Consider the following 24,064-nt stretch of genomic DNA (forward strand, 5'->3'; position numbering starts at 1 on the left):
GAGCCCTCTAGACTTCAGCACCAGCCTGGATTCTGAAAGCTGACCCCACAAGCCAGTCAGGATCTATCTGTAACATAAAGCATAGCACCTCAGTTGGACCCACTCATATTTAGAACAAACTCGCCTCTCCTTTCTTCGCCTCATCCCACTTGTTTGTATGCCTGGTCTGGAATCTGATCATTGGCCCATCTTAAACTTGGCTATGTTCAGACAGCCCCAGTGATTTCGAATAAGTGTGAGGACCACAGCTGTGCAAGCCAATGTCAAGTGTGTTTACTCAGACGTAAATCCCACTGTATTCAGTGGGCTTCATTTGCCAGTAAATGTACATGGAATTAGAGTTTTAAAAAGCTAACTATAAGAAAGAAATATTTGCATATTGGCCATGAAGTGCTCTTTGGGTCTCCAATAAGTGTTTACAAAACCTTTTTTCCCCCTTGCAATACACTCCAGTTCTCACTGGACCTTATTTTAAAGCTTTGGCAACACCCAAAAGTGATAAACTCCAGGAGTTGCAATTCTCTCCATGGAACATCCCGCCTCCAGTTCTAACACGCTTAAGCTATTCCGTCCACATCTGCCTCCAAACAGACCTCATGCCTCACACACCCAGTAGCTGGGAAGGATTCCAAAAAGCCTTTGTTGACATTTGTTTGGCTGAAATTTCTTAGCTGGACATCAGTTCGGCTTGTGTCTTCAGCCAGTCCAACTGCATATACGATTGCCTGCTTTCTGAGATATGTAAAGGATGTGCTTTAAATTACAATGAAATTGGAATTAGGTTGCTTTTGGTAGACAATACTCTGCACGCTGATACTGAGGCACAAAACGGCTAAAAATGTTTATTTCAAAGATTCTAGCAAAGTGAATAGGGTGGAGCAAAACCAAAATTACCTCTCCCAGTTAAGGACAGCAATTAGATTTACTATACCAGTATACAATCATGTAGAAAACTTTGGCAGTTTTGAATGGCTAACTGCAAAGGGAGGGCATCTTTAACTGCAGCTGGAATGACACACTTGTCATTGAGGTAAGATATGAACCATATATAGCACACAATAAAACTCGGGCTGAGCTGAAAATTCTCAAATGAGTACTTTTGGTGGAAAACTGGAAGAGGTGAAGGATGAGCCAGGCACTACTTCATTGATTTGGGGGAGGGGCTGGTCAAACATTTAGTGATGGCAGTGGAAGTACTCTCACCAGCTGCCTCCTGGCAGTCATCATTGCTCCCTGCCCCCTCAATGTCTTGAATGTTCTGTTGTACTCAGGTTCTGCTTGAGGACTCCCTATAGGCATCTGGCTGGCTGCTCTGGGAATAGGATGCTGGACCAGATGGGCCTTTGGCTTGATCCACTGGGGCTTCTCTTATATTCTTAATGACTAACACAACTCCCATGGTGAAGGCCGATTTAGGACATAGGAAACTGCCTTTTGCAAAGTCAAGTCAATCGGTCCATTTGGTTCTGGATTGCCTGTGAATACCAGTTGTTGGGTATCATGAATGGAAGAGAGAGCTGTCCTTCTTTTGCCCTCCTTGTGGGTCTCTCAGTTGGCCACTGTAAGAACAGGATGCTGGACCTTTCACCTGAACCACCAAGGATTTTATTATGTTCTTATCACTTCAAGGCATAGCATAAGGGGGAGGGTTATGATTAGCAGGTGGCCGCCAGGCAGGCCCTCTTGTAGGTTCAGAGAGGCCCAGCCCACTTCCATGTTTTGAGAACCCTAGTCAGAATAAGAATAAAAATGACAACACCCAAAAACAAAGCAAGGCACCAAATATAAAGTGAGACACGGTTTGGCTTACTTCGTTATTTAACAAACGCTTTTCTAGTCTTTTTAGTTGAGAGTATGTGGCACATTTTGGCCCAATGTACATAATTACAAATTCATATTATTGAGGGGGGAATAAACATTATAGTGGGAGGGGAATTCACATTTCGGGGGGAGGGAGAATACCTGTTCCCCATCTCTGAACAAAAGAGATTGGGAGCAGTACACCTGCATCAGGTTCTAATAAGTGGTTGATGAGATTTAAACCAAAGCCTGAGGAATCATCTCAAATAAACTCTTCCTTCATGGCCTCTGTGTACAAAACCTTTCACAGAAAAGGCTCAAAACAGTAGTAAAGCAAGGCAAAGAACAGACGGAACCAAAGCCCAGTCTTATCACAACACCGACTTTCCTCTGCCGTCCAGCATGGGCAAATTTGCCCTACCCTCATGGAAGAAGGACACACTGCAATTTGAGGGCTCACGTGGTGGTGGAAGAGGAGGGAGCAACAGCAATCCAACAAGGGTGAAATGCAGCTTGTCTTAATATTATTTCAGTTTTATTACAGTGGTACCTCGGGTTACAGATGCTTCAGGTTACAGACTCCGCTAACCCAGAAATAGTACCTCGGGTTGAGAACTTTGCTTCAGGATGAGAACAGAAATCGCATGGCGGCAGTGGGAGGCCCATTAGCTAAAGTGGTACCTCAGGTTAAGAACAGTTTCAGGTTAAGAACGGACCTCCAGAACGACTTAAGTTCTTAACCAGAGGTACCACTGTATTTATTTATTGCACTTATATCCCACCTTTCTTCCAAGGAGCGCAAGGTGGCATACATGGTTACTCTTCCTCTCCATTTTATCCTCACACCAACCCTATGAGGTATGTTTGGCTGAGAGTAAGTGCGTGGCCAGAGGTCACCCAGTGAGCTCCAAGGCGAAGTCAGAATCTTGGTCTCCTAGATCTCAGACCAACACTCTAATCACTGCATCTCACTGACAGTGCTGCCCTCATTCCTGGTCACCCACCCATCTTTTCATTGCACAGCAAGTCTAACTTATTGCCCTTCTTTGAGTTGAGAATGAATTTTATGGGGATTTCTCATAACTGGCCAAGAGAACCTCATTTGGGGTTGTTGTTGTTTTGTATACTCCACACCACAAAAAGGCTCTTTCTAAGCTTGGTCATGTCAGTTTCACATGTCTTCATTCATACATGTGTCAGTTCTAAGCTGTCTATTCTGCCATTCATCTGTCATTTTTAAAAAAATCCACATCAATGCTTGCATGTTTTTAAATGCATTTAAATGCATTTAAAATAACTGCATCACAAAATAATGTTTAAAAACATATTTAATCTCAGCAAGGTATTTCTATTGTATTTAATTTCCGAGTACGTACCTTAAAGTTTGGTAAGGACTTTACGAAATCTGGGCAGCAACTATGTTCCAATCTGTGTATTAGTCCAGGAGATTTGAATCAGGGCAGTTTGCTTAAAAATGTAGATGGTATGAAATTCTCCTTCATGGGGGAAGAGCCATAGTTCAGTGGTAGAGCATCTGCTTTGCATTTAGGAGGTCCCAGGTTCAATCCCTCAGCTCTCCAGGTATCATCAGGTAAGGCTGGGAGAGACCCCTATCTGAAGCTCTGGAGAGATGCTGCCAACCAGTACAGACAATACTGAGCTCGATGGACCATTGTCTGACTTGATATAAGGCAATTTCCTATGTTCCTATCCCAGGACGGGTGAAGGGATGCTTATCTGATCTATCCCTTATTGCCAGAGGGTCTGAGGGAACATGAAAGGGGAAGCTGTCCTGGGGCTCTGGAGGAATCATCCCTCTGAATCAGGGGTCGGCAACCTAGGGCCCATGGGCCGGTAGCAGCCCACAAGGCTTATCTAACTGGCCCATGGTGCCCTCTGCCGCCGCCCACTCTTACCGTCGGGTCGGAGGAGTGCTGGAAATAGCGTGTGCGCACGCTCACGGGCCCTCCTCCAACCATAGCTGTCAACTTACAGATTTGAAAATAAGGGACCAGCAGCCTCAAAAATAAGGGATCAGCAGCCAAAATAAGGGATTTTCCAAGCACAGGTATGTTCAACTTCTGAGCCCCTCCAAGCCAAAGGCAGAAAGCCCAGCCAGCAACCAAATGAAGCCTCAAGTGGTGGTTCCCACAGCACAGCAACCCGGCAAAGGGGATGCAGCAAGGAAAACCACCGTCACCTCTCCGCTGGGAAGCGCTGAGCAAAGGCGAGTCCCCAGGCAACGCGGCCAATTTGATCAGCACAAGGCATGCAAGCTCCACCCCCCCAGTCGTTCTTAGACTCCTTATTGGGTGAGCAATGCAGCCAAGCAACACAGTTGGAGCCTCCCTCCTCCCTGGCCGGCAGGGAGGGAGAGGAGCTGCTTCCTTTGAAACCCGGGAAATTTAAGGGACATCATCAATAAGGGACGGCAGCGGGACACGGTGCTGGGATAAGGGAGTTTCCCGCCAAATAAGGGACGGTTGACAGCTATGCCTCCAACCCAGAAGAGCGTGTGTGTGCACACGCTCTGGCTCATCCTCTGACAGATGGAGCGTTGACTGGCCCATCCTCGGATAAGGTTGCCAACCTCTGCTCTGAATGATGCTGACCAGCATCCAGCAGCCTCTCTTGACTTGCCTTCAATGCAAGTGGCTGAAGAAAGTCACAGACGAGTAAATTTTCAGATCCAGTGCCTGGTGATGTCACTCAAATAGGGAGAGGGTAGGAACTTCTCCCAGCTTTATCCTCAAGTTAGGGATGCCCCCAGGAAATAGCTAAGCTAAGGTCATCCAATTGCAGATAGTTGCTATTACAAAAAAAGTTGTGACTCTTTAAACTCAATTCATGTCTAACATTTTCATTGTGGGCTGCAAGAACAAAGGAGATTGCCCTAAAACCTGCAAAGGGTTACAAACATGCTGGCCTACAAAACAAGGTTAGACTCTGACAAGCTATGCAAAGCTCGTCCAGTCTCCTTCCACAGGATATTAAGAGCGAGACGCTGAACTCTCACTGTTTGGCTCGCTCAAAGGCAGCGTGGCTGGAACAGAGATTTCAGCAGGAAACAGGAGAACTGATTCAAGTCACAACACGAGAGATATGGCTGAGGGCTGACGGCTGCAGCCCACAGACTGTTTAACTAGCTTCTGTCAACAGGGAACCCTGAACGGCATAAAAGCAAGGCCGCCTGCATTTCAGTACTGGTGGGGGGCGGGGGCGAGGCTGTGGGTTCTTTGCAGTTACACTGCTTACAATGCTATTGCTAGAAATTTGCATGCCTTTTCCATTAAATCCTCCTCTCTCTCTCTCTCTCTCTCTCTCTCTCTTTTCAAATAAAGAAAGAATTCAGCTATCCTTTGGGGCCAGGTAACCAATTGAGCAAATACATTAAGTGCCAGCAGACTCTTTCCAACACAAATGTGGTTGTTCTGATTCTTGGAGCAGCCAGCACAGTCTTATCCCGCATATACATACCTACATATTTTTTCCCCATTTTTGAGCTTGGTTGAGTCATTATGTAACCTTCAAAGCTACCTTGGCAGTTGAATTCCATTCCCTGAGCAATCCATTCCAGCAAGCACACCCTGCCAAAATACAAATGCAAGCCGCCTGGTGCCATTTTTTCTCTCCAGCAAGCACAGCTTCCAAGAAAATACTTCGGTTTGTGCAGAATCTGGATCATTAGATATATCTGGCTTAATACAAGTTGAATGGAGAATACACAGAAACACTGGCCACTGTACATAGCCATCATTTTTAAATTAATTAATTTATGTTATTTGTGTGCTGACACTTAACATAAAAGTTCTCTGGGCAGCTGAAAAGGGAATTGTGCTCATTAGGAACATAAGAAGATGCCTTATACTGACATCAGACCAAATTGTTTAGTTTCAGAAAGGCTAACTTTCAACCACAGTTACTGAAGCTGGATAGTTTAAGCTAACCATGGTTAATACTAATGATACGTGCAGATACAGGCAACGCAGCAAGCTTTGGTTAGTCAAAAGTGGAAGTTTCCAAATTCCTCCCCTTTATGACTGTACTAAAATCTGCAAACACAAACTGAGTATTTGATAAAGTCTACAGTTATAATCCTAAACACACTTTTTGGGGGCATAAATCCCAGAGAGACTTACTTCTGAGAAAATATGCTTAGTGCTATAATGTTAACAGAAAGCAGATATAGCAAGGAAATATTAAAGCTGAAAAAATATCTACTTCTCCGAAACATGCAATAAAGTCTTCACACAAAATACACATTTCTAAGGACTAGAGTTTTGCTCCTACTCAACTAAACTGAACTATGTAAGTTATACTATAAATACTCTATACTCAACTATGAGTCCTCAACTATCACATTTTATTATTTAAAACATTTCTATTTTACCTTTCTAGAATCCCCAAGGCAGCTTACAAGCAAGAAAAAAAGTCAGTGAAACTACAAAAACCAACATAATTACGTAAAAGGTGCAAAATAACCTAAGTAGACACAGGTTAACCAACTTGCTTTAGCCTTATCCTTGAATTTGTTCTCTATGTATATTATGTGCCCCATGATTGTAGGTGCATTGGGATGAACAGGTCAGGTATGGCAAAGAAAATAAAGCATCAAACAGTGTACTACTTGTTAGGTATGCTACACCTGCTGAAATTCCTGCTTCTACACAAGTGCTAAAGGTGTAGGATAGGGACAGCCAACCTGGTGACCTCCAGATGTTGATGGATTCCCTTCATCCTGGCCACTGGCTATGCTACCTATGACTGATCTGATTTGTAGTCTAACATCTGGAGAGCTCCACATTGGGTACCCCTGGTATAGGAGCTCTGCCCTACTTTTTACCTTGCCATCCTACACTAAAGCTGTTTTAGCTGTCAATCTCACACACACACACACACACACACACACAAACACACACACACAAAGAAAATCTGGTATATACAGTTCTAGAAGCGGCATTAGGGATCTCTAACACATTCAGCAATTCCTTAGTATATTTGGAGGAAGCTATGACATTTAAACAGAAAGAAAACTGATAGAGGCTTGTACTGTAGATATACCCAAGCAGCACGATCCAGCCAAATTCCCATTGATATAAACAGGGAAGTTACTGTACAATCCTTGCCATGCAATCGTCTAAGAAAGGATGGATCCTGGAAATGTATTTAATTTTCCCGGTTTCAGTCTACAGTACGTTACTATTTTCTACCACAAAAGTCTATGCTAGGGGCCACTCTATCTGGCCCTCAGAACATTCCCCAGGCTGCACACCCTTTCTCCAGGCTAAATCCCTTAAGAGCCCTTCTTTGTACTCTCCTTATATGTTTTAGCCTGGCGGCACTGCTTCCTTGAACTATGATAATACCTCTTGTTTGGCTGGCAGAAGACAGAGAGGGCTGTGTGAGCATGTGCAGAAATTCTTCTATTGTACAAAGGTAAAATTTGCATTTATTGCCCCACCCACCTTTGCTTCTAGCCCCACCCATCACTGGTATGTGCCCCCGTCCTGGAGGGTTGTCCATAAGGGAATGTGACCCTCAGACTGAAAAATGCTCCTCACTCCCAGTCTATGGGACATAGATGATTATCTGGGTTTGGCTCTAGCAGTACATGATACTCTTATAGAACATTCCTTTTCCCTTAATTGCCTTGCATTTTCATTCAAAGTACTCTGATTTATTCCTTGTAAGCTTCAGTTTTAGGACATTCATTTCTTATTTACAATGCAGAATAGTTCAGTTTAGCAAGAGTTAACCCAGATGCTGATTGCCTTAGCAACTTCACTCTACAGTTCTACAATTTCCAGTGTCACAATGTCAAACCAATTAAGCAAAGATGAATTAATTGCCAGGTCTAGCACACGGTGTAGAAAAAGTTGAGGGAATAAATATGACTATGCAAATGTATTACGTACAGGCGACTCAACTTACGCAGGGGTTACTCTGCGTCAAAACATATTGGGTTCAATGGTGGGTGACATTGCCAAACTTTTTTTGCCCACATGCCCACCCTCTGTCTTCTCCCTTTAATTTTTTTTAATTTTTTTTTGCCAAGCAGGTAAAGCTAAATGCGTACAAGTTAAATACCCCGTAAGTTGCAAGTTACCTATAATGTTTTATGCACACTGGAATTAGTGACAGTGGGTTTCTGAGCTTGATCAGAACACTCCACATATAAAATAAAGGCAACATAGATAAGAACTGGGCAAACTGTGGCTCTCCAGATACTGTTGGACTACAACTCCCATCATTCCTTACCACTGGCCATGCTGACTGGAGCTGATGGGAGTTGGATTCCAACACCATCTTAAGTGCCTTGGTTTCACCAACCCTCGTAAAAATGGAACGTAATCGCTTAGTTACTTACCCACAGTGTCACAGGGCACATCCTTGTGGACACAAAAATCTGTCCTAAAAATAAAAAAAGTAATTAAAAACATGAAAGGCTATGATGCACAACATATTTATTAAAATAAGCATATACGTATAATAAAACCATTGAATCCAGTCTTGCACATTTATATATGCACTAAACACACAGTGATTAGGCTTGGAAAAACTGCTCTATCAGAGCGAATAGAAAACCTTTCTAAATTTAATTGTGGTACCCGGGTGTGGGTGGCATTTTCAGGGGCATTCACCGCAGCTGCAGTCTCTGAGGTCACCCTCCCCACAGCAATTTGGTCTGAAATGCTCTCCCCCATGACCTAATTGCTGGGGCAGGAGAGAGTTAGTGTGCAGGTGCATGAGTGTATATAGACATCAGAAGAGCCCTGCTAGAACTGATCCTCTGTCAATCTGTTTAATCCCCATTAAATGTTGTCCAAGTTTGGTGTGCGTGCATGCTTGAGTGTACAAGAAAATGTGCGGGATGTGTGTGCTGTATTTGAGCATGGGCAAGTAGATAGCCATGCCCACTTCCGCCTTGCTTGTGCCCATTGCTGGCATGTGGCCCCTCAGAGGGCTGACCAAGAGGGAAAGCAGCCTTCAGGACAAAAAAAAAGAGTCCTCTGGCTTTAGGTGGACTTACCCACCTCGTTACTTCATTCCAATTTTTAACGAAACCAAAATATTTGAGATGTTTGAGAATTTCAAACTATGAACGTAATGTTCTAATGTTTTTGTACTTTCCCTTTAACTATTGTATGGTGTTTGTTTCATAAAATGGAATAAACTACTAATATGTTTATAAAGCATTATTATTAATATTTCACCCCACCCATCCGGCTGGGTTTTTAAAAACCGTTGCTCCAGGGATCGAGAACAGAGGCATATCGGTGTGACATCCAACTGGCACTATCCAAGGCCAACTTTGCAGCAAACCTGCGGAATCAATCCCTCCACCCCAGTCTTGACCATACAGTTAAAATGTTTCCAGATCCATTCCTAGTGCACTAACCATGCTCTGCACATCTTTACCCTTGGCCATTCAATACATCATAACTAACATTTATTAAATGCACACTGTCAATCCATTGCTTTCATTTTTCTTTCCTCCCAAAGCCATCTCCAGGCTTCTCTTTCAGGAGAGTCATCAAAAAGTATTTAATTCAGGCTGAAGCAAAAGAAACTCTTAAGCTGCTACCAGTGAACCAAAGGAATCCAGGGCTGCTCTACTGCATCTAAATGCTTGAAATACAAGCCTTTCCACAAGGCGGCTGATGACATTCTGCTCTTGACCCAGCTGGCGCAAGCACCCTCACAGGAGTTCCCAGAGCCAGCTCGACAGAAGTTTATTTAAGGATTTATTATGTTATATAAACTGGTAAATCAAACAGATGCTTTTATTGTGAACTTTGAGTAAGTGGCGGGAGGCCACGGCTGGAAAAGCCTCTTCCCCTAAGGGGCTTGCTAGCTTAGCAAATAAAAACACGACATTTCTCCCTCTTGCACTCTGGTACCAAAATTATGACAATGGGAGCTGGTGGTTCCAGGCGATTCCCTGGATGCTCCCCTCTAAATGCCACTGCTCCACACTAGAAAACGGTGCAGCAAAATTAGCCACCTGTGATTGATAGACAGGACTGCAAAATCATCTTATCCCTCAACACCAAACGGTCCACTGGGGAGCTCTTAACGTGGCAGCAGGAAGGGGAGCAGAAAAAGAAAATGTAGGCAGCTAGCTGCGTATTTACATTATGCAGAATGGGGAGGTTGACTGAGGTGGTAGAATTATGAGCTGTGTCTACACTAATCTCCACTAGTAACCTACAAAACTATGCCAAACCTTTCTCCCTAATGTCCTAGATTTTTATAGACGGGTGTTTTGTGTCTGCATGTGCAAGAGTGTGAGAGCATTACAAAAATGCATTTCCACATCTACAATCTTAACTTGATTCAGTGGCAAAATCCCTGGCCTATCTGCTGGCCATTGCTCATAACAACAAAGATTTGAACCATGGCCTGTCAGTCCACCACTAGCCACATTCTGTGATGGAATAGCTCAGAGGCCATATATATGCACACAGCTGAATGTGGTGGTAAAGAGGGCTGTACCACTTCAGACAGCAAGTGAAGGACACAATTTTTAAGGAAGCTGCCTTATACTGCATCAGATCCAGTAGCAGCCAGTGCAGAGGGAGAGGGATAAGATACAGGGAGCTCAGTGTAGAGTGGTGTGGCAGAAAGGAAGGAAGGAAGGAAGAAAGGAAGGAAGGAGCACATCAAATAAAGGTTCTTTTTCAGCAATTAGCAGAGAATTACTGGCAAATCTCACCAGAACTGACATTTTGAGGTGAATTTAATTATTGCAGAAGAGAAACATCTGTGGAACTTCAAGGGCAGCAAAAGAAGAATTTCTGATAAGATTAGGGAAATATCTCAGGGTAGTTTCTGCACAGTCCTATGAAAACTTTTCCTTGGTCCTTCTCCTCAAGCACGCTACATCTTGTCATAGGGAAAACAATGTATCAGAAAATCATTTTAATTGTGCCCCCACCCTCTAGCTTCTGGACAGCTTGCAGAAAGCAATGGGCAAAGGTTAAATTAATAATAATAATAATAATAATAATAATAATAATGCCTTTCATCTAAACAAAGTGCATAGTTAAACTATGGAACTCCCTCGTACAAGAGGCAGTGATGGCCACCAACGGCTTTAAAGGAGGATTAGACAAAACCATGGAAGATAAAGCTATCAGCGGCAACTAGTGACTACTGTGTTGTATCTCCACTGTTAGAGGCAGTATACCTCTGAAGACCAGCTGCTGGGAATCACAGTTGGGGAGAATTCCATTTCTGGACTTCCCAGAGGCATTTGTGAGAACAGGATACTGGAGTAGATTGTCTTGGCTTTTCTTATGTTACAGCATGATATCAAGGTGGGGTGCAATCACATAAATAGAAATTTAAAATACAACTTCCCAGAGATAAGCTGCATTTGGCTCCTCCATTGCCCAAACAAACATAACCTGCCATACAATATCCAGAACAAAGTTCCTTTTTAGAGGCTGACCCTTAAGAGCTTAGTTCTTATGCTAACTGTAGCAGCTGCAGCTGTTGAAAAACCAGCTCCTGCTTTCCCCTAGCTTAGCCCTTCCAAACTGGACACACTGGGGAGCATCCAGGGACATGTACATGCATTTTGAAAGCCAACGTTTAATGAAGAAGCTTGCAGCACCTAGCTGAAAATGCTAACTTTTGTGCCACAGAAATCAAAAAGAGTTGAGCCAAGAAATCTTCCAACTGACACAATGTCCTTTCCTATGCAGGGGAAAGTTCAAACAGGACAAAAAAGCAAAAGCAAAAAGATGTACAGGAAGGGAAAGGTTGTGGCAGCACAGCGCTGGCTTATTTTGCAGGGTGGATGTGGTTTTGCTGAAGCCCTGCATTGGTATGGTGCCCAATTCTCTCACAAAATGAGCTAATCTTTGAGTCCATTATCCAAACCAGTGGCAGCTGGAGCGCCCCATCTATTATTACTTCTGTAAACTTCTCCAAATCCATATAATCTGGAGGGTGTCCCAAGTTTTCCCTGAGTGACTAGCTGCTCCAAACGCTTAAGAACATGTGGCATTCCATTTGGTAAATCAACCCAGTAGCTAAGGAAGGAGAATAGGTAAAATATTGGATCTTTGCTGCTCCTCTCAACAATATAGTGTGCTTGAGTGTGTGTTAAAGCTCACAATGAAGTGGGGAGAGAAATCAGAGAATCCAACCACACCTCAGCTACAGGGTTCAAAGAAGATCAAGAGGTTAGCACTTAACCTCATTTTGAAGCAAGAGTGTTAATTAATTTACATTGTGTAATGTAATGTAAATGTAATGTTACATTTTGAAGCAAGGGTGCTAATTAATTTAAAGCACAGGTAAATCTGGGAATCTAAGGTATCACCTGCTCTCACTTTTTTTTTTTTTTTTTTTTTTGCAATTTCTATACTCTGCTTCTCCAGCAATGCTACCCAAAGGGGTCTATATGCAATAATCACAAGGGCCCTAATCCATGTGCCTTGGGATTCTGTAATAAGCCAAGACTTTTCAGCAGTGGCAACCTCACTGAGGATCCTCCTGCTGAAGAACGTGCATTAGACCAGCCCCATTTGATATTTTTGAAGTTGGTTAAGACCTCTCCCATCCTGTAGGAACTTTAAGCTCGGCTGTTAATTCTGTGATAAGGTTTTAACTGAGTTTCATGAGGCTCTATTGACCATTTAAAACTGTTCTTCTATTTTAATTGTATTTGGTTTGCAAATCACCCTGAATCTTAAAAATGAATAACTATGTTGACACCAAGGGTGGATTATGAAGGAGGGGGAAATGCAACACGGGGGGGGGGGGATATGGCTCTCCCCATCCCACCATCTGGCTGGCACATGTCTTTGGAAATATTGTGAACCTTTCACGTAAAAGGGTTTACCAAATATACATATGAACCATTTACAAACATAGTATTTGTTTAAACTCAGTTTCAGTAACTCAACTAAGTTTTCTGTGAATCTAAAGCAAGGTAAGGTCTCCAGCATGCTAAGGTGTTGGCAGTCTGACCAGAACATAAGCTAGGAAGGATGAAGCAGGGTGACCAAGCTAAGGATGCAGCACTATTCAACCTGGCAGAGAATAACAGTGGGGTGAGAGATGCACTGCATGTAGGTCCCAGCCACTGAGAAAGAGATGCGGAAAGGAAGTGGGAGTGAAAGGAGGAGGTGCAGCAAAGAGACTGCAGATGAATGGAATCCAGCGCAAGAGAAGGAGAAGAGTGAGCGAGTGTGGCTGGGCTAGAAAGGAGGGCAGGCAAGGAGAAGGAATGTGTGAGTGAGTGAGTGTGAAATTGAGAATGAACAAGCATAGAACCAGGTACTGAACCAGAAGAAACAAGGGAAAGAGATGAAAGATACTGACTGCATTAGGAGTAAGGGAAAGCAGCATCACCTCTGGTGAATTAAGAGGGGAGAGAATACAGATGTGTAATAGGGGATGACAAACATTAACAAGAATGGAGGAAGCAAAGCAGAGAAGAAAGTTGTAAAGTCAGGGGCAGCAGACCCCAGTGGTGGCAGGAGTATAAATAAGCAAACATCAGTGTGTGCCTGGTGATGAGAAAAGCCCTAAGCTTGAAACAGGGAGGTGCTCTCCAGAGGACAATCACAATAGGCAGCGTGGCCCATATTTAAGACTGTTTATGTGGTTTTGCTACTGATAACGGCCAATGCTTGATAACAGTGCTGGGCATTTAATAAGGATAAGTGATTAGCAAGAAGCCCATTGTGCCAATAGTTCTGCCAGTTCCACTTTCCACTAGGGCAGGACAGAAAAAGCAAAGAGGATTCCAGCTTCTTTGGACACAACACAGAATGAAAGACCCTGCCCAAGTCCCCAGTGAAGAGCAAAGAGTAAAGGGATGTCTCTTGCAAACAGCACTCTGGGATAGGGTAGGCACTGATTTAAGAATCTCTTTCCATCTCTCCAAATGACAGCATCTTGCTGAAGAGCCTCTCAGAACCCAGAGCAAGGGAATCATCAGTGGGTTCCTCCAGACATTCCTTTTTATTGTTCATTCATGATTATCTGTGCTCATGATTATACCAGGACAGTCACACGTGATCCCGCTTTTAATACTACTTATGCCCACAAATGTTTGGGGACAATCATACTGCTTTATTTCCAATCAGTGCATATCCTGCAATGTCCTGCTGAAATCCAGTAACTTTTCATACCAGAAATGTTCTGTTGTATTTTTGTCATGCTTTTAATGTCCTATAGCCCCTCCAGGCAGAAATAATGTGGTAGCATTGAGGAAGCATCACAAAACAAACTAAAGCAGAACAAATCCACCATCAGTAATGCAACTATTATTGTGTCAAAACATGTTGCAGGATGCACCTGAAATAAAAAAAGCCAGTCTTGGAGGGGATCAATCAATCTGAATTAAAATCACTACCTGGTGACAAAGACAGCAGCATCCACTGGAGGGGTGTCATCTCGTGCTCCCGGCACCTGATTATTTCCAAGGTATTTTGCGCCACCAAATTCTTCATTTTGCCAATGGCAAAAACTCTCCAGGGACCTCTCCCCATGATGCCCAATGGACAGCTTGGCCTTCAGGAAACAAAGAGGAATTGAAGAGACACAAAGCAGGGAGGGGATCAACCCAGGTGGCAAATCTGCAAGCAATGAGTAGGCCATCAGTAGAACATGAACCAAGAATCTTTCATGACAAACTAATATGGACAAAATATGGACAATTAATATGGACCGGAGGAATAACTCTACCAGGGCTAGCTTTCACAGAGGCAGCTGCCTAGACTAGAGGTCCACTTTGCATTGGAAAGAAATCCTGCTGCAATAGCAGAGGGGGTGCATTTTCACTTTGCACTAGTACAGGGAGCAATGGGATGAAGATTGCCAAGCAGTATTTTAGCAGCCCAACCAATAAAGTCATGTTCTATCTAGTAACCAGCACTGGGATCTGTAAAATCATTTCTGGGGAAACTTCACCCATAATCATTAGAATCTCTACAGTTCTGCCCATACTCTACCAGGGTCTACCCTAGTTTTGGTCCCTGGTTTCCAGATTCTGCCATGGTTGTGCCTATGCCCTGGCAGCAACTGAGCCCTGGCAGATTTCTCTACAATCTCTCCCTACTCGTCTAGATTTCTTCAGGCTCTGCTCTAACCCTGCTCTGCCTAAGAGAATATATACATATAATCAAAAAGCAGTCAATCTTAAGGATGATAGGAAGGCAAATCTAGCAATGGGCTTGGGGCAGAAATTAACTGCAGCCCACCAGTGGATCCAGGTCAATTTCAGGTAAACTGCCACTTCCTCACTTCAGTGAAAAAACCCTCACCAAAGATGGCTACAGCACATGGCTTGTGGAACTCTGCGATCTGTCCACTGCTGTTTTATTTAACCCATCTATCATTTAATGGTTATCAAAGTCACAATTTCAAACAGTTGTTTTGAGCAAAATAGCAGGTTGTCACCAACTTACAGGACGGCTTTGAAGAAGGACAAGCTTAGTCACTCGAATATTGACTTTAACTCCAAGGCTCTGGTGTTGAAACATGTTGTACACCTGAACAAAGGCAGTAACAGACAACAAGCTCAGAATATCATTCCATGGAAAGAAGTTAACTAAGACAAAAATGTTTCCCTGCGATTTATTCAGCAAATAATCTAATGACCATGACCTAACATACTAAACTACTTGCCACAAGTACAAAGAATTTAATTTTATTAACAGTACTTAAATAACTTGCATACTATTTTTCAAGCAAATAGCTTCATGCACATATCTCAGTAGTTTTTACAACGGCCTTACAGAAACACAGGAAGCTGCCTTATAGCAGGTCGGACCATTGATCCACCTAGCTCTGTACTGTCCACACTGCTGACAGTAGCACTCTAGGATTTCATGCAGCCCTCCAGCCCTACCTGGAGATGACGGGGATTGAACCTGGGACCTTATGCATGGAAAGCGGATGCTGTACTGCTGAGCTATGGGCCTTCCCCAACCTAACTTCTGCCTGACAAGAATCAATCTGCTTACTTTACTTCACCTCTCTTTCTCCTTGTCTTTAAAATAAAATGAAAATGGCAGCTGTAGCCCTGGGGCAATGCACTTTTGGGAGACTGTAACCCAGGTTTGGCTCGCAACTCACTAATAACTGGCAACTAATTCAAAGATCTAAGAAACCAGACTACGGACGCTGTTTAAGATTTTTAACGAAGGATTAAATAATAAATAAACAAACAGTGGGGGGTCCAGTCTTTTCGGCAACCATGCCACAAATAGGGATGGAATTTGGTAATATGGAGCCCTGAGCGAGGACAAAATTGGACGACTCCTCCTCACAAAACATATTTTTATTTTATTTTGTTTTATTGTGGATCTTCTCAGTAGGTACCCATATAAATATGTGGTGGCAACGGTTATTTTGCGCCCCCTCCCAGCTTGGTGCACTGCGCAGGGGAACCACCCACCCCACCCTAAATCCATCTCTGCCACAAATTAAGTCAAAGAGAAAGCATTACTTTGCTGTGAGGTGTAATAAATCTGCACCCACCCCAATAGCTTTGGTGGGGGAGTGCTTTTTGTCAGGCAGAAGTGTAGCACTAGAGCTTGAATTTGTTGCAGCCTCACAGGCCCACATCCTGTGTTCAGAGTTTCTACAAACTCCTCTGCCTGTGCAATCTGTGATACCTTTTTCAATAGAGTGTCCGCCCATGGTTTAAAATATTGTGCCTTTCCTTGTGAATCCAGAGCTAGGATTTGACTCCACGTCTGCCAGCCCCGACATAGTAAACCAAACCAGCTTTCTTATGTACACAAATGCTAAGCACATGTTCCTTAAATTTGACTCATCTGATAACTTGCATATCCACAGGCAGCTCTTCTTAAGAAGAACAATATTTTTTAACAAGCTCTCCAAGGGCTAAAAAGAAAATTAATATAAGGGTTTAAAACCAAACAAAACACGAGGCATTGAAAAGGCAGCTGAAGGAAAAAAAGATAGATGGTTCTGAGGGAAATGGATGGTTGGGCACTATAATCAAAGGGAACATTGAGGTCAAAATATAATTTTAGAGTCATTGAGATAAGTTGAAAGACTGTGGTTTATGCAGGTCAAAAATACTGAGAACAGTGCTGTCAGAAAGCAAAACGAAATAATGGTGCATTTTGGACTTCAGGAAATAGAATGGAAAAGCAATTTCCTTGAGTTATTCATGTGCAATATAAGAGAATAGAAATATGAGTGAGTACAGAATGGCACAATCTTAAGTTAGGAAGCTCAAAAACACCGCAGGAAACTAGTTTATATGGTTATCTCCAGACTGTACATTCCAGCTAGACAGTTCATCTCTTTTACAGATACGTAATTAAGCCCAGAACTGTTTCCCATTCCTTGATTGCACAGATACCTCATGTTAGAATATATCAGTCATTCAAAAATTGGAGGAACAAGAAATATTTGCATCTTCTGTACATTTCAAATTATGTTCTTCTTCAACAAGAAAGGGAGCCAAATTCAAAGCACAAATTTGTGTTGCATAAACCCTACAGTATGTGATGAGACGTCTGACTTTTCTGTAACTTGATTGCTTGCTATCAGGCAATGCCGACACTCGCAGTGCAATCTAGAAAGGGATGCCCGGTGGATCTAGAAGACTTCAGTAAGCATAGATGCCTAGCAGTTCGTTTTGTGCTGCAAAGTACGCTTCTGAACCACTGTAAGGATATTAGAACAGCCCCTGAGAATACAGAAGATGGACTGTCTCTGAGCTACCTAATAGCTGAAGGTATTCCTTTAACAGGTATTGATGCCTACAAGATGCTTGAAGAAATAAGCACTGACTGCTTCTGACAGGCAGTGGTGGTTGGCAATTTCCTGCCTCATGAGCCGGGAGAGTTCCAGCGGCTTGGCTGCACTCCCTTGCCTTAGAGGTCGTCACTGGGCTTGGTGCCTGGCGACACCAGGAAAGACTAATGATAAGGGCAGGAAATGATGCCTGAATACATAGGGCACCATGTGGACATAATGATATTTCTGTTCCTTAAGTTGAAGACTGGTATGATGTTGGGTCCAATGTAGCACTACGTTAAAGTCACATAGCAGTAGATGCCATGAATCCCTCGGTCCCATCAAGATCAGGCATGCCACGGCAGTCCCAAACAGAAGAGGAGGAGGATGGAGATAGAGCTGATGGAGGAGAGGATAACAGACACCTGGAGATGAAGGATGGGAACCTGCCCCTTGCAACTCCAGGTGTCACAGATGGGGAAGCAGAGCTACTGGCTCTCCACACTGCCCCACTCCTGAGGTGTGCAGAGATTCATTAGGGAGCGGGGAGAAGCCGAACAAGAGGAGCTGGAGGCAGAGGGACAGGACCCAGCTTTGTCACCATGAACAAAGTGTCATTGTTGTAGGTGGGATCAGTTGCACCTGCCTAGGAGGAGTTCGCAGGTGTGCATGCAGCAGGCTCACCCTTTACAAGCTTGGAGGAAGAGACATGTCACTCATTGTGGATCACTCGTCTTCCTCATGTACCCTCACCACTCCTGGACCTGCGCTTCATACTGTGCCTGAACAAAGATCTGTTTCTTGCTCCGAAGTAAGTGTCACTGTTGTTGCATTCTGGGATGGGAGCCTGACAATATACTTGTTTTGCTGGCAGAAGCTTGTTGAGCAACCAAGAGGAAAACCCTGCTCTTCCCAAAATAGTGACAAATAATGCTAGCTTTGTGAGCCTGCAACTCAACTAGTAATTAGTATATCCAACTATATCAAATTTTGGTCATCTTCAGATGTACCTAATGGAAGAATAGATCTACAATTTAAGAGTGACTTTCCAAGACCTTTGTGGTAAGAGGATGCCCAGATATTGAAATCTATGAAACAGTGATGTTAAAAATAATCTGCTGTTTGGTTAACCTAAATAATTACTTTTCAAATATATACTTTCTTCTTGGTTTTGAAATGAACTTGCCTCTATTTCAAGAAAGACCACAGGCTGACTTAAGAAATTGTAAATGTATATTCTTAGTGTGGCTGCAGCTGTTGCTAAACCATGTGATTAATTTAAGAGCCTCCTGAAGCTGCAAGCAGTAACATGAAATTAGTGATCCCTTGAACATTATTAAAAAGGAAAGTTTATATGTTAGATTTTTTGAATAAAGTTGGGCTTCCCTTTGAAGTTTCCTTTTGGATTTTAAATCACCCTGTTAAGCCTGGTCTTTCCACTTGCAGATGCATCTTAGAAGCAGAGTTGTATGCGGAAATAATTGTTCGTTTCTTCAAAATACACTAATCTCTATTTTGGGAGTAATGCTTTTATTCCTTGAGGCACCATTTGGTGTTGTCATGTGAGAGGAAGCTTGATGTGAGAGGAAGAAGGATTTTTAACATCACATTATCCATCCCCTTTTCCTGGATGGCTGAAACAATATGATATGGGTAATAACTATTATTTTTATGTATCCTGCATCCTCAATGTATATGATGTGTTACAAAGACCAAAAAGCCTCGAGACACTGGGAGCAGAACAGAGAGAAGAAATGCAATGGTGCATCTGCAGCAACACAACCAGACACCTTCATCTGCCCCAGCTGCAAAAAAACATGTCTCTCCCGTCTCAGCTACCGCAGCAAGCCTTCCAACAGTTTGACTTCACCCCTAAAGGTGCACTCCTCCATTGTCTCCCGAGATAGACAAATGCCAACCAGCCTTCAAATGCAGGGCCGTCTTTACCTGGGGGTGCAAGGGGTGCTGGGCACCCGGGCGCTGAATTCTGGGGGGCACCAAATGTATACCTAACTGTATACCGGTCCCTCTCTATCGGCAGCAGTGAAAAGCAATGGAGCAAAAGTCCCTGCCCACCTCCTCCGTCACTCTGTTACTCCATAGCATCAAATATTCCCGAAGAGTCAGGAAACAAAAGCAGTTTTTTCTGTTGCGTTGTTGTTATAGGTGAGCGATTTCCTCTCCCAAAAAAGCTCAATAAAAGTTAATTTGGTGATAGCTAAACTAAATTTGGGGGCGCTAGGCGGATCTTTGCACCCCGGCGGTGCATATGCTAAAGACGGCCCTGTTCAAATGCCTCAAGCCAGCCTTCTCCAACCTGGTGCCTTCCAGGGTTTGGGATTACAAATCCAATCAACCCCAGGCAACGTAGTCAATGCTGAGGGTTGGTAGTGGTAATATACCCAAATATCTGGACTATAGCAAAAAGCCGAACAAAACACTTCCTGCACACAGACAACTAGCAAATCAGGGAGACAGCTGTTAGAACTTGCTCTCTACAGCAAGGAATTTTCAGAGTTATGAGATTCTCCACCTGTGGTCCCAGGTGGAATGTACTACATAATTCTGCCAGACCATATGCCTTTGAACTCTTAGTTCTTTCACAGAAAGCACTCATCACCACCAAAACCTGACCCTCAGGTCTAGACCAAGCACCTAGAGTTCTCCATAATGGTTTCCCTGGGACATTTAATTTTTTTAAACAATATATTCATAAGTCAATGTTGTCTTAAGGCACAGTTCAAAGCTTTTAAAAGACATTTAAAGCAGAGATTTGGCTTTAGGAGCCCATCATCCGATCTGTGTCTTTTGAAATAATTTTTATTTTTGTTTTCTTTTGAGTTGCATCTATTTCCACCCCTAAATTCATATCCTCATTCAGCAGCTGCAAAAATAAAACCATATTTTGTAATGCTGGCTTTCCTTCCCAACAAACAGATATTAAATTGCTTTAAGCAGATCCTAGCTTTTTTATATATATAAAAAAACTATAAATATAATGTGTGTGCTAATATGCCATTTTAAGTCTTACTTTGTGGTTTGACTGTAAATGTAATGCCTTACAGCAAGGAGCCAAATTAATAAATCCCCCCCCCCCCCCGACAGCAATGCTCTATTTGCTTAAATCCTGGCATACATGCCAAAATTAACATTCTGGTTTCTTTTAGAAGCAGCTGTTCGTCCTGCCATGTTGGAGCAGAAACTAAACTCTGCAAGGCCAAAACTTGAACATTTATCAACATTCATAGGAAGACACCCATGACTCCTTGCATCCTTAAGCCTAGATGGAAGGCTAGATGCAAAACTAGGTTCTACCTTTAGTAATTTAACACTAGCATTAGGGTGGGTAGTTAGTAGAGGCAAGGGAGGCAATTATTATTATTCTGCACTGTCAGAGGTACTAAGCAGATCCTACCTAGCATAGGAGCAGCAGCCATTCATTTATGTGGGCAAAAATAAAGGGGTGCAAAGGGGGACACATCAGAGATTGCAGATAAACGTATCCCATACTCTTGGCACCCTCAGTTTCCTGGGGAAGGAGAGCATTTTGACTTTAAAAAATATGATCCTAGTTAATAAATGAAGTTATTAATCTCCAATAACTTCAGCAGGTCTGTTCTGAGTAGAACTAGCACTGGATGCAGCCTAATGAATTTCTCTTCTTTGGTGCTCTTAACAAGAATCAATTTTCACTAATATATGCATTCTTAAGCACACTTTCCCCTAACACACACATTTTTGTACACAGCATTTGGAGGAGTACTAATTATCATATAAAAAGCACAAAAATGATTTGGTTAGAGTCGACATCCTAAATGTTGAAGTTGTTAACTTAAGGAAGTACTGTACCGTACTCTGTGTTGCAATAACCCTTTCTCTCCATCAGTATTACTTGATTCATTGCTGTGAAAAGAGAGCTCACATACAATTACTGCACTATGGTTGTCTAAGATGCAACTATGCCTGTCTAAGATGTTTCATATAAAAATGAATAAAGAGTTCAAACTCAAATACAAAAACTAAGCATCAAAACATGGGACTAGTTTTGAATGCAGACACATCTCAAGGAAACCAAGTGAACCTACCATGTTCATCACAGTAAGAATGAATCTTTGAGCAGCATCTGCCCCATGGTACTGGACCATATCAGCATCCGCCACCACGAGTGTTTCCACTGTGTATTCATTTGTGAGCCGAATAGCATTCCTCCGCTCTCTCCAGTCATTGGTAAGCTTTGCCTTTTTTTGCCTCTTCTTTTCTAGAAAGCAAACAACATGTTCAAACATCCTTTCTAGCACTATTAAATATTCTCCTTTGATGCTTTAACTTTGAAGCAACAAGTTTCCACTACTGCAATAGTTCCATTGGATTCCTCTGTTGTACCACATTCAAAGTCATCTGTCCACCCGGAACTGGAGCCCTTACACTAGCAGAGAGAGAATGTAGCCTATTGAAAATGATAGACATGACTTACCTAGGCCCATTAATTTCAGTGTGTCTGCTCTAAACATAACTTAGTTCACTACAACCCATGGACTTGGCTGAGAACCAGTGACACCTGACATGGCTTCCAACCATATATACCAAGTCATCATGGTTTCTCAAGCTAGTGATTGGGTGAAGTATCTCCATTGGCTCCCACAACTGTTCTGCTGAATCCATATTCAGTGGTACATTCTCTTTTAAATTCCCCAGTGTAGTTTAGCTATAGGGAATAGTCCTGCTCTATTCTGTCTTGGTCAGACCACACCTGGAGTACTGTGTCCTGTTCTAGGCACCAAAATTTAAGAAGGATATTGACAAGCTGGACCATGTGCAGAGGAGGGCTACCAAGATGATCAAGGGTTTGGAAACCAAGTCTTATGAGGAATAGTTGAGGGAACTGGGTATACTTAGATTGGTAAAGAGGAGACTGAGGGGAGATGTGATAACCATCTTCAAACATCACATAAAATGCTGTCACATGGAGGATGGAGCAAGCTTGTTTTTCCTGCTCCAGAGGCTGGGACCTGAACCAAAGCATTCAAGGGACAAGAAAGGAGATTCTAACTAAACATCAGGAATAACTTTCTGACAGAAAGAGCTGTTTGACAGTGAAACAGACTTCCATGGACTCTCCTTGCTTGGAAATTTCTTAACAGAGGTTGGGTGACCATTTTACGTGTATGATCTAGTTGAGATTCCTACATTGCAGGGAATTGGACTAGATTACCTTCCAACTCTACAATTCTATGATTCTGCCTTCCTAACCAGACTAGTAAACTATTCATTGCCTCAAAACAGGCTGCCCATTTCCCTTGAGCAAGGATCTTTTAAATAATACAACGGTCATGGCCTCTGCTGCCACTGTGGGCCCCTCAAGGCACACCTGAAACCAATACCCTTCTGCTCATTCATACTTCCATTCTGTCTCGTCAGTGCCTGCATTTGTTCACATCCAGTCCATCCTCTGTCAAACTGTCTGGCAACCGTTCTGCTATATTGCTTTTCTGCCTGAGGCACCAACTATCATCACTCAATATAGTTTTCTCCCCCCACTTCTAAACTGAAGCAACAGACAAGAAATTGAACCCCACCACACACCCTCCTCCTGAAAAAGAGAAACACACAGAAGCAAAGAGGGGAAAAAAATGCATGTTGTGGAAATACCCTATTGTGATAAAGATCTACCATATATTCACTTTTTTTTGAGATGGTAATGAATAACAACAATTTACACACCAGTGGCTTAATCCCACTAGGCTTGCCTGGGCAAATCCTCATCCTTCTGTGTGTGTGTGTGTTCAAAAAACAGGATATAGATTATTAAACCAGATATACAGCCCACCGTATTCACAGAGGTTTAGGGTAGGTAGCAGCAAATTTCCACAAAGTTGGAGGGCTTCTATTGGCAAAGGGTTAGCAATTTAATTCCATTATAACACCAGCAAGACCACCTCCACTCAAATCAGACTTGGTTTGTCCAGGTTCAAGGGAGAGAGAGATACCGTCTCCAGTTATCCAGAATAAATCTCTTAGTAGCTCAGACTAGCGATAAACATGGGTTGTTACCAAGCACTGTGTGCCAATGAGGGAAGGTTGCAGTGTCTGGGACTTTTTAATTTAGAGAAAAGACAAGTGAGATGGTAGGTGATAGAAGTTTATAAAATAATGCATGGCATGAAAAGAGTGGGCACAGAAAGGTCTTTCTCAACTGGGATTAAATAGAAAGAAATGCATGGACATTGCAAAAGAAAGACAAAAAGTTGCATGCATGAAAAACACTGATTCCACAATAAACTCAAAACTGGAAGCATCCTGAATAAGCCGAAACAACGAGACAATTGGCCCTCATTACATGGTTTGTGGGCTGTGTTTGTGTAGGTGACAAGTTGTGCATGCCTGACCCAGGAGGATGAGTTTATTCCATCCTAATTGTTCAGTCTCCAAAAAAAAAAAAAATAATCCTTTTCCTTTTACCACCCCTGGTTCTCATAGCTAGTACGATAGACTGGCAAAAATCCTAATGATTTACGCAGGAATC

General features: G+C 42.8%; 1 protein-coding gene across 3 annotated transcripts in view; it reads right to left on the bottom strand.

Annotated features, from left to right (window-relative positions):
• Positions 1-24,064, bottom strand: part of ADAMTS17 (ADAM metallopeptidase with thrombospondin type 1 motif 17) — a 174,729-nt gene that overhangs the window by 125,429 nt on the left and 25,236 nt on the right. For all 3 annotated transcript variants that reach the window (XR_013979206.1, XM_080980306.1, XM_080980307.1), the window contains exons 4-7: positions 21,627-21,799; positions 15,231-15,314; positions 14,177-14,334; positions 8,168-8,211 (exon numbers count right to left, since the gene is read on the bottom strand). Coding sequence is in view for 2 of the 3 variants with exons in the window: in XM_080980306.1 (XP_080836432.1) it covers positions 8,168-8,211; positions 14,177-14,334; positions 15,231-15,314; positions 21,627-21,799 (459 nt within the window). In the remaining variant the exon portion in view is untranslated. The remainder of the gene's footprint in view (positions 1-8,167; positions 8,212-14,176; positions 14,335-15,230; positions 15,315-21,626; positions 21,800-24,064) is intronic.

This window comes from Podarcis pityusensis (assembly GCF_964106645.2).
Source record: "Podarcis pityusensis genome assembly, chromosome: 14".
NCBI lineage: Eukaryota > Metazoa > Chordata > Lepidosauria > Squamata > Lacertidae > Podarcis > Podarcis pityusensis.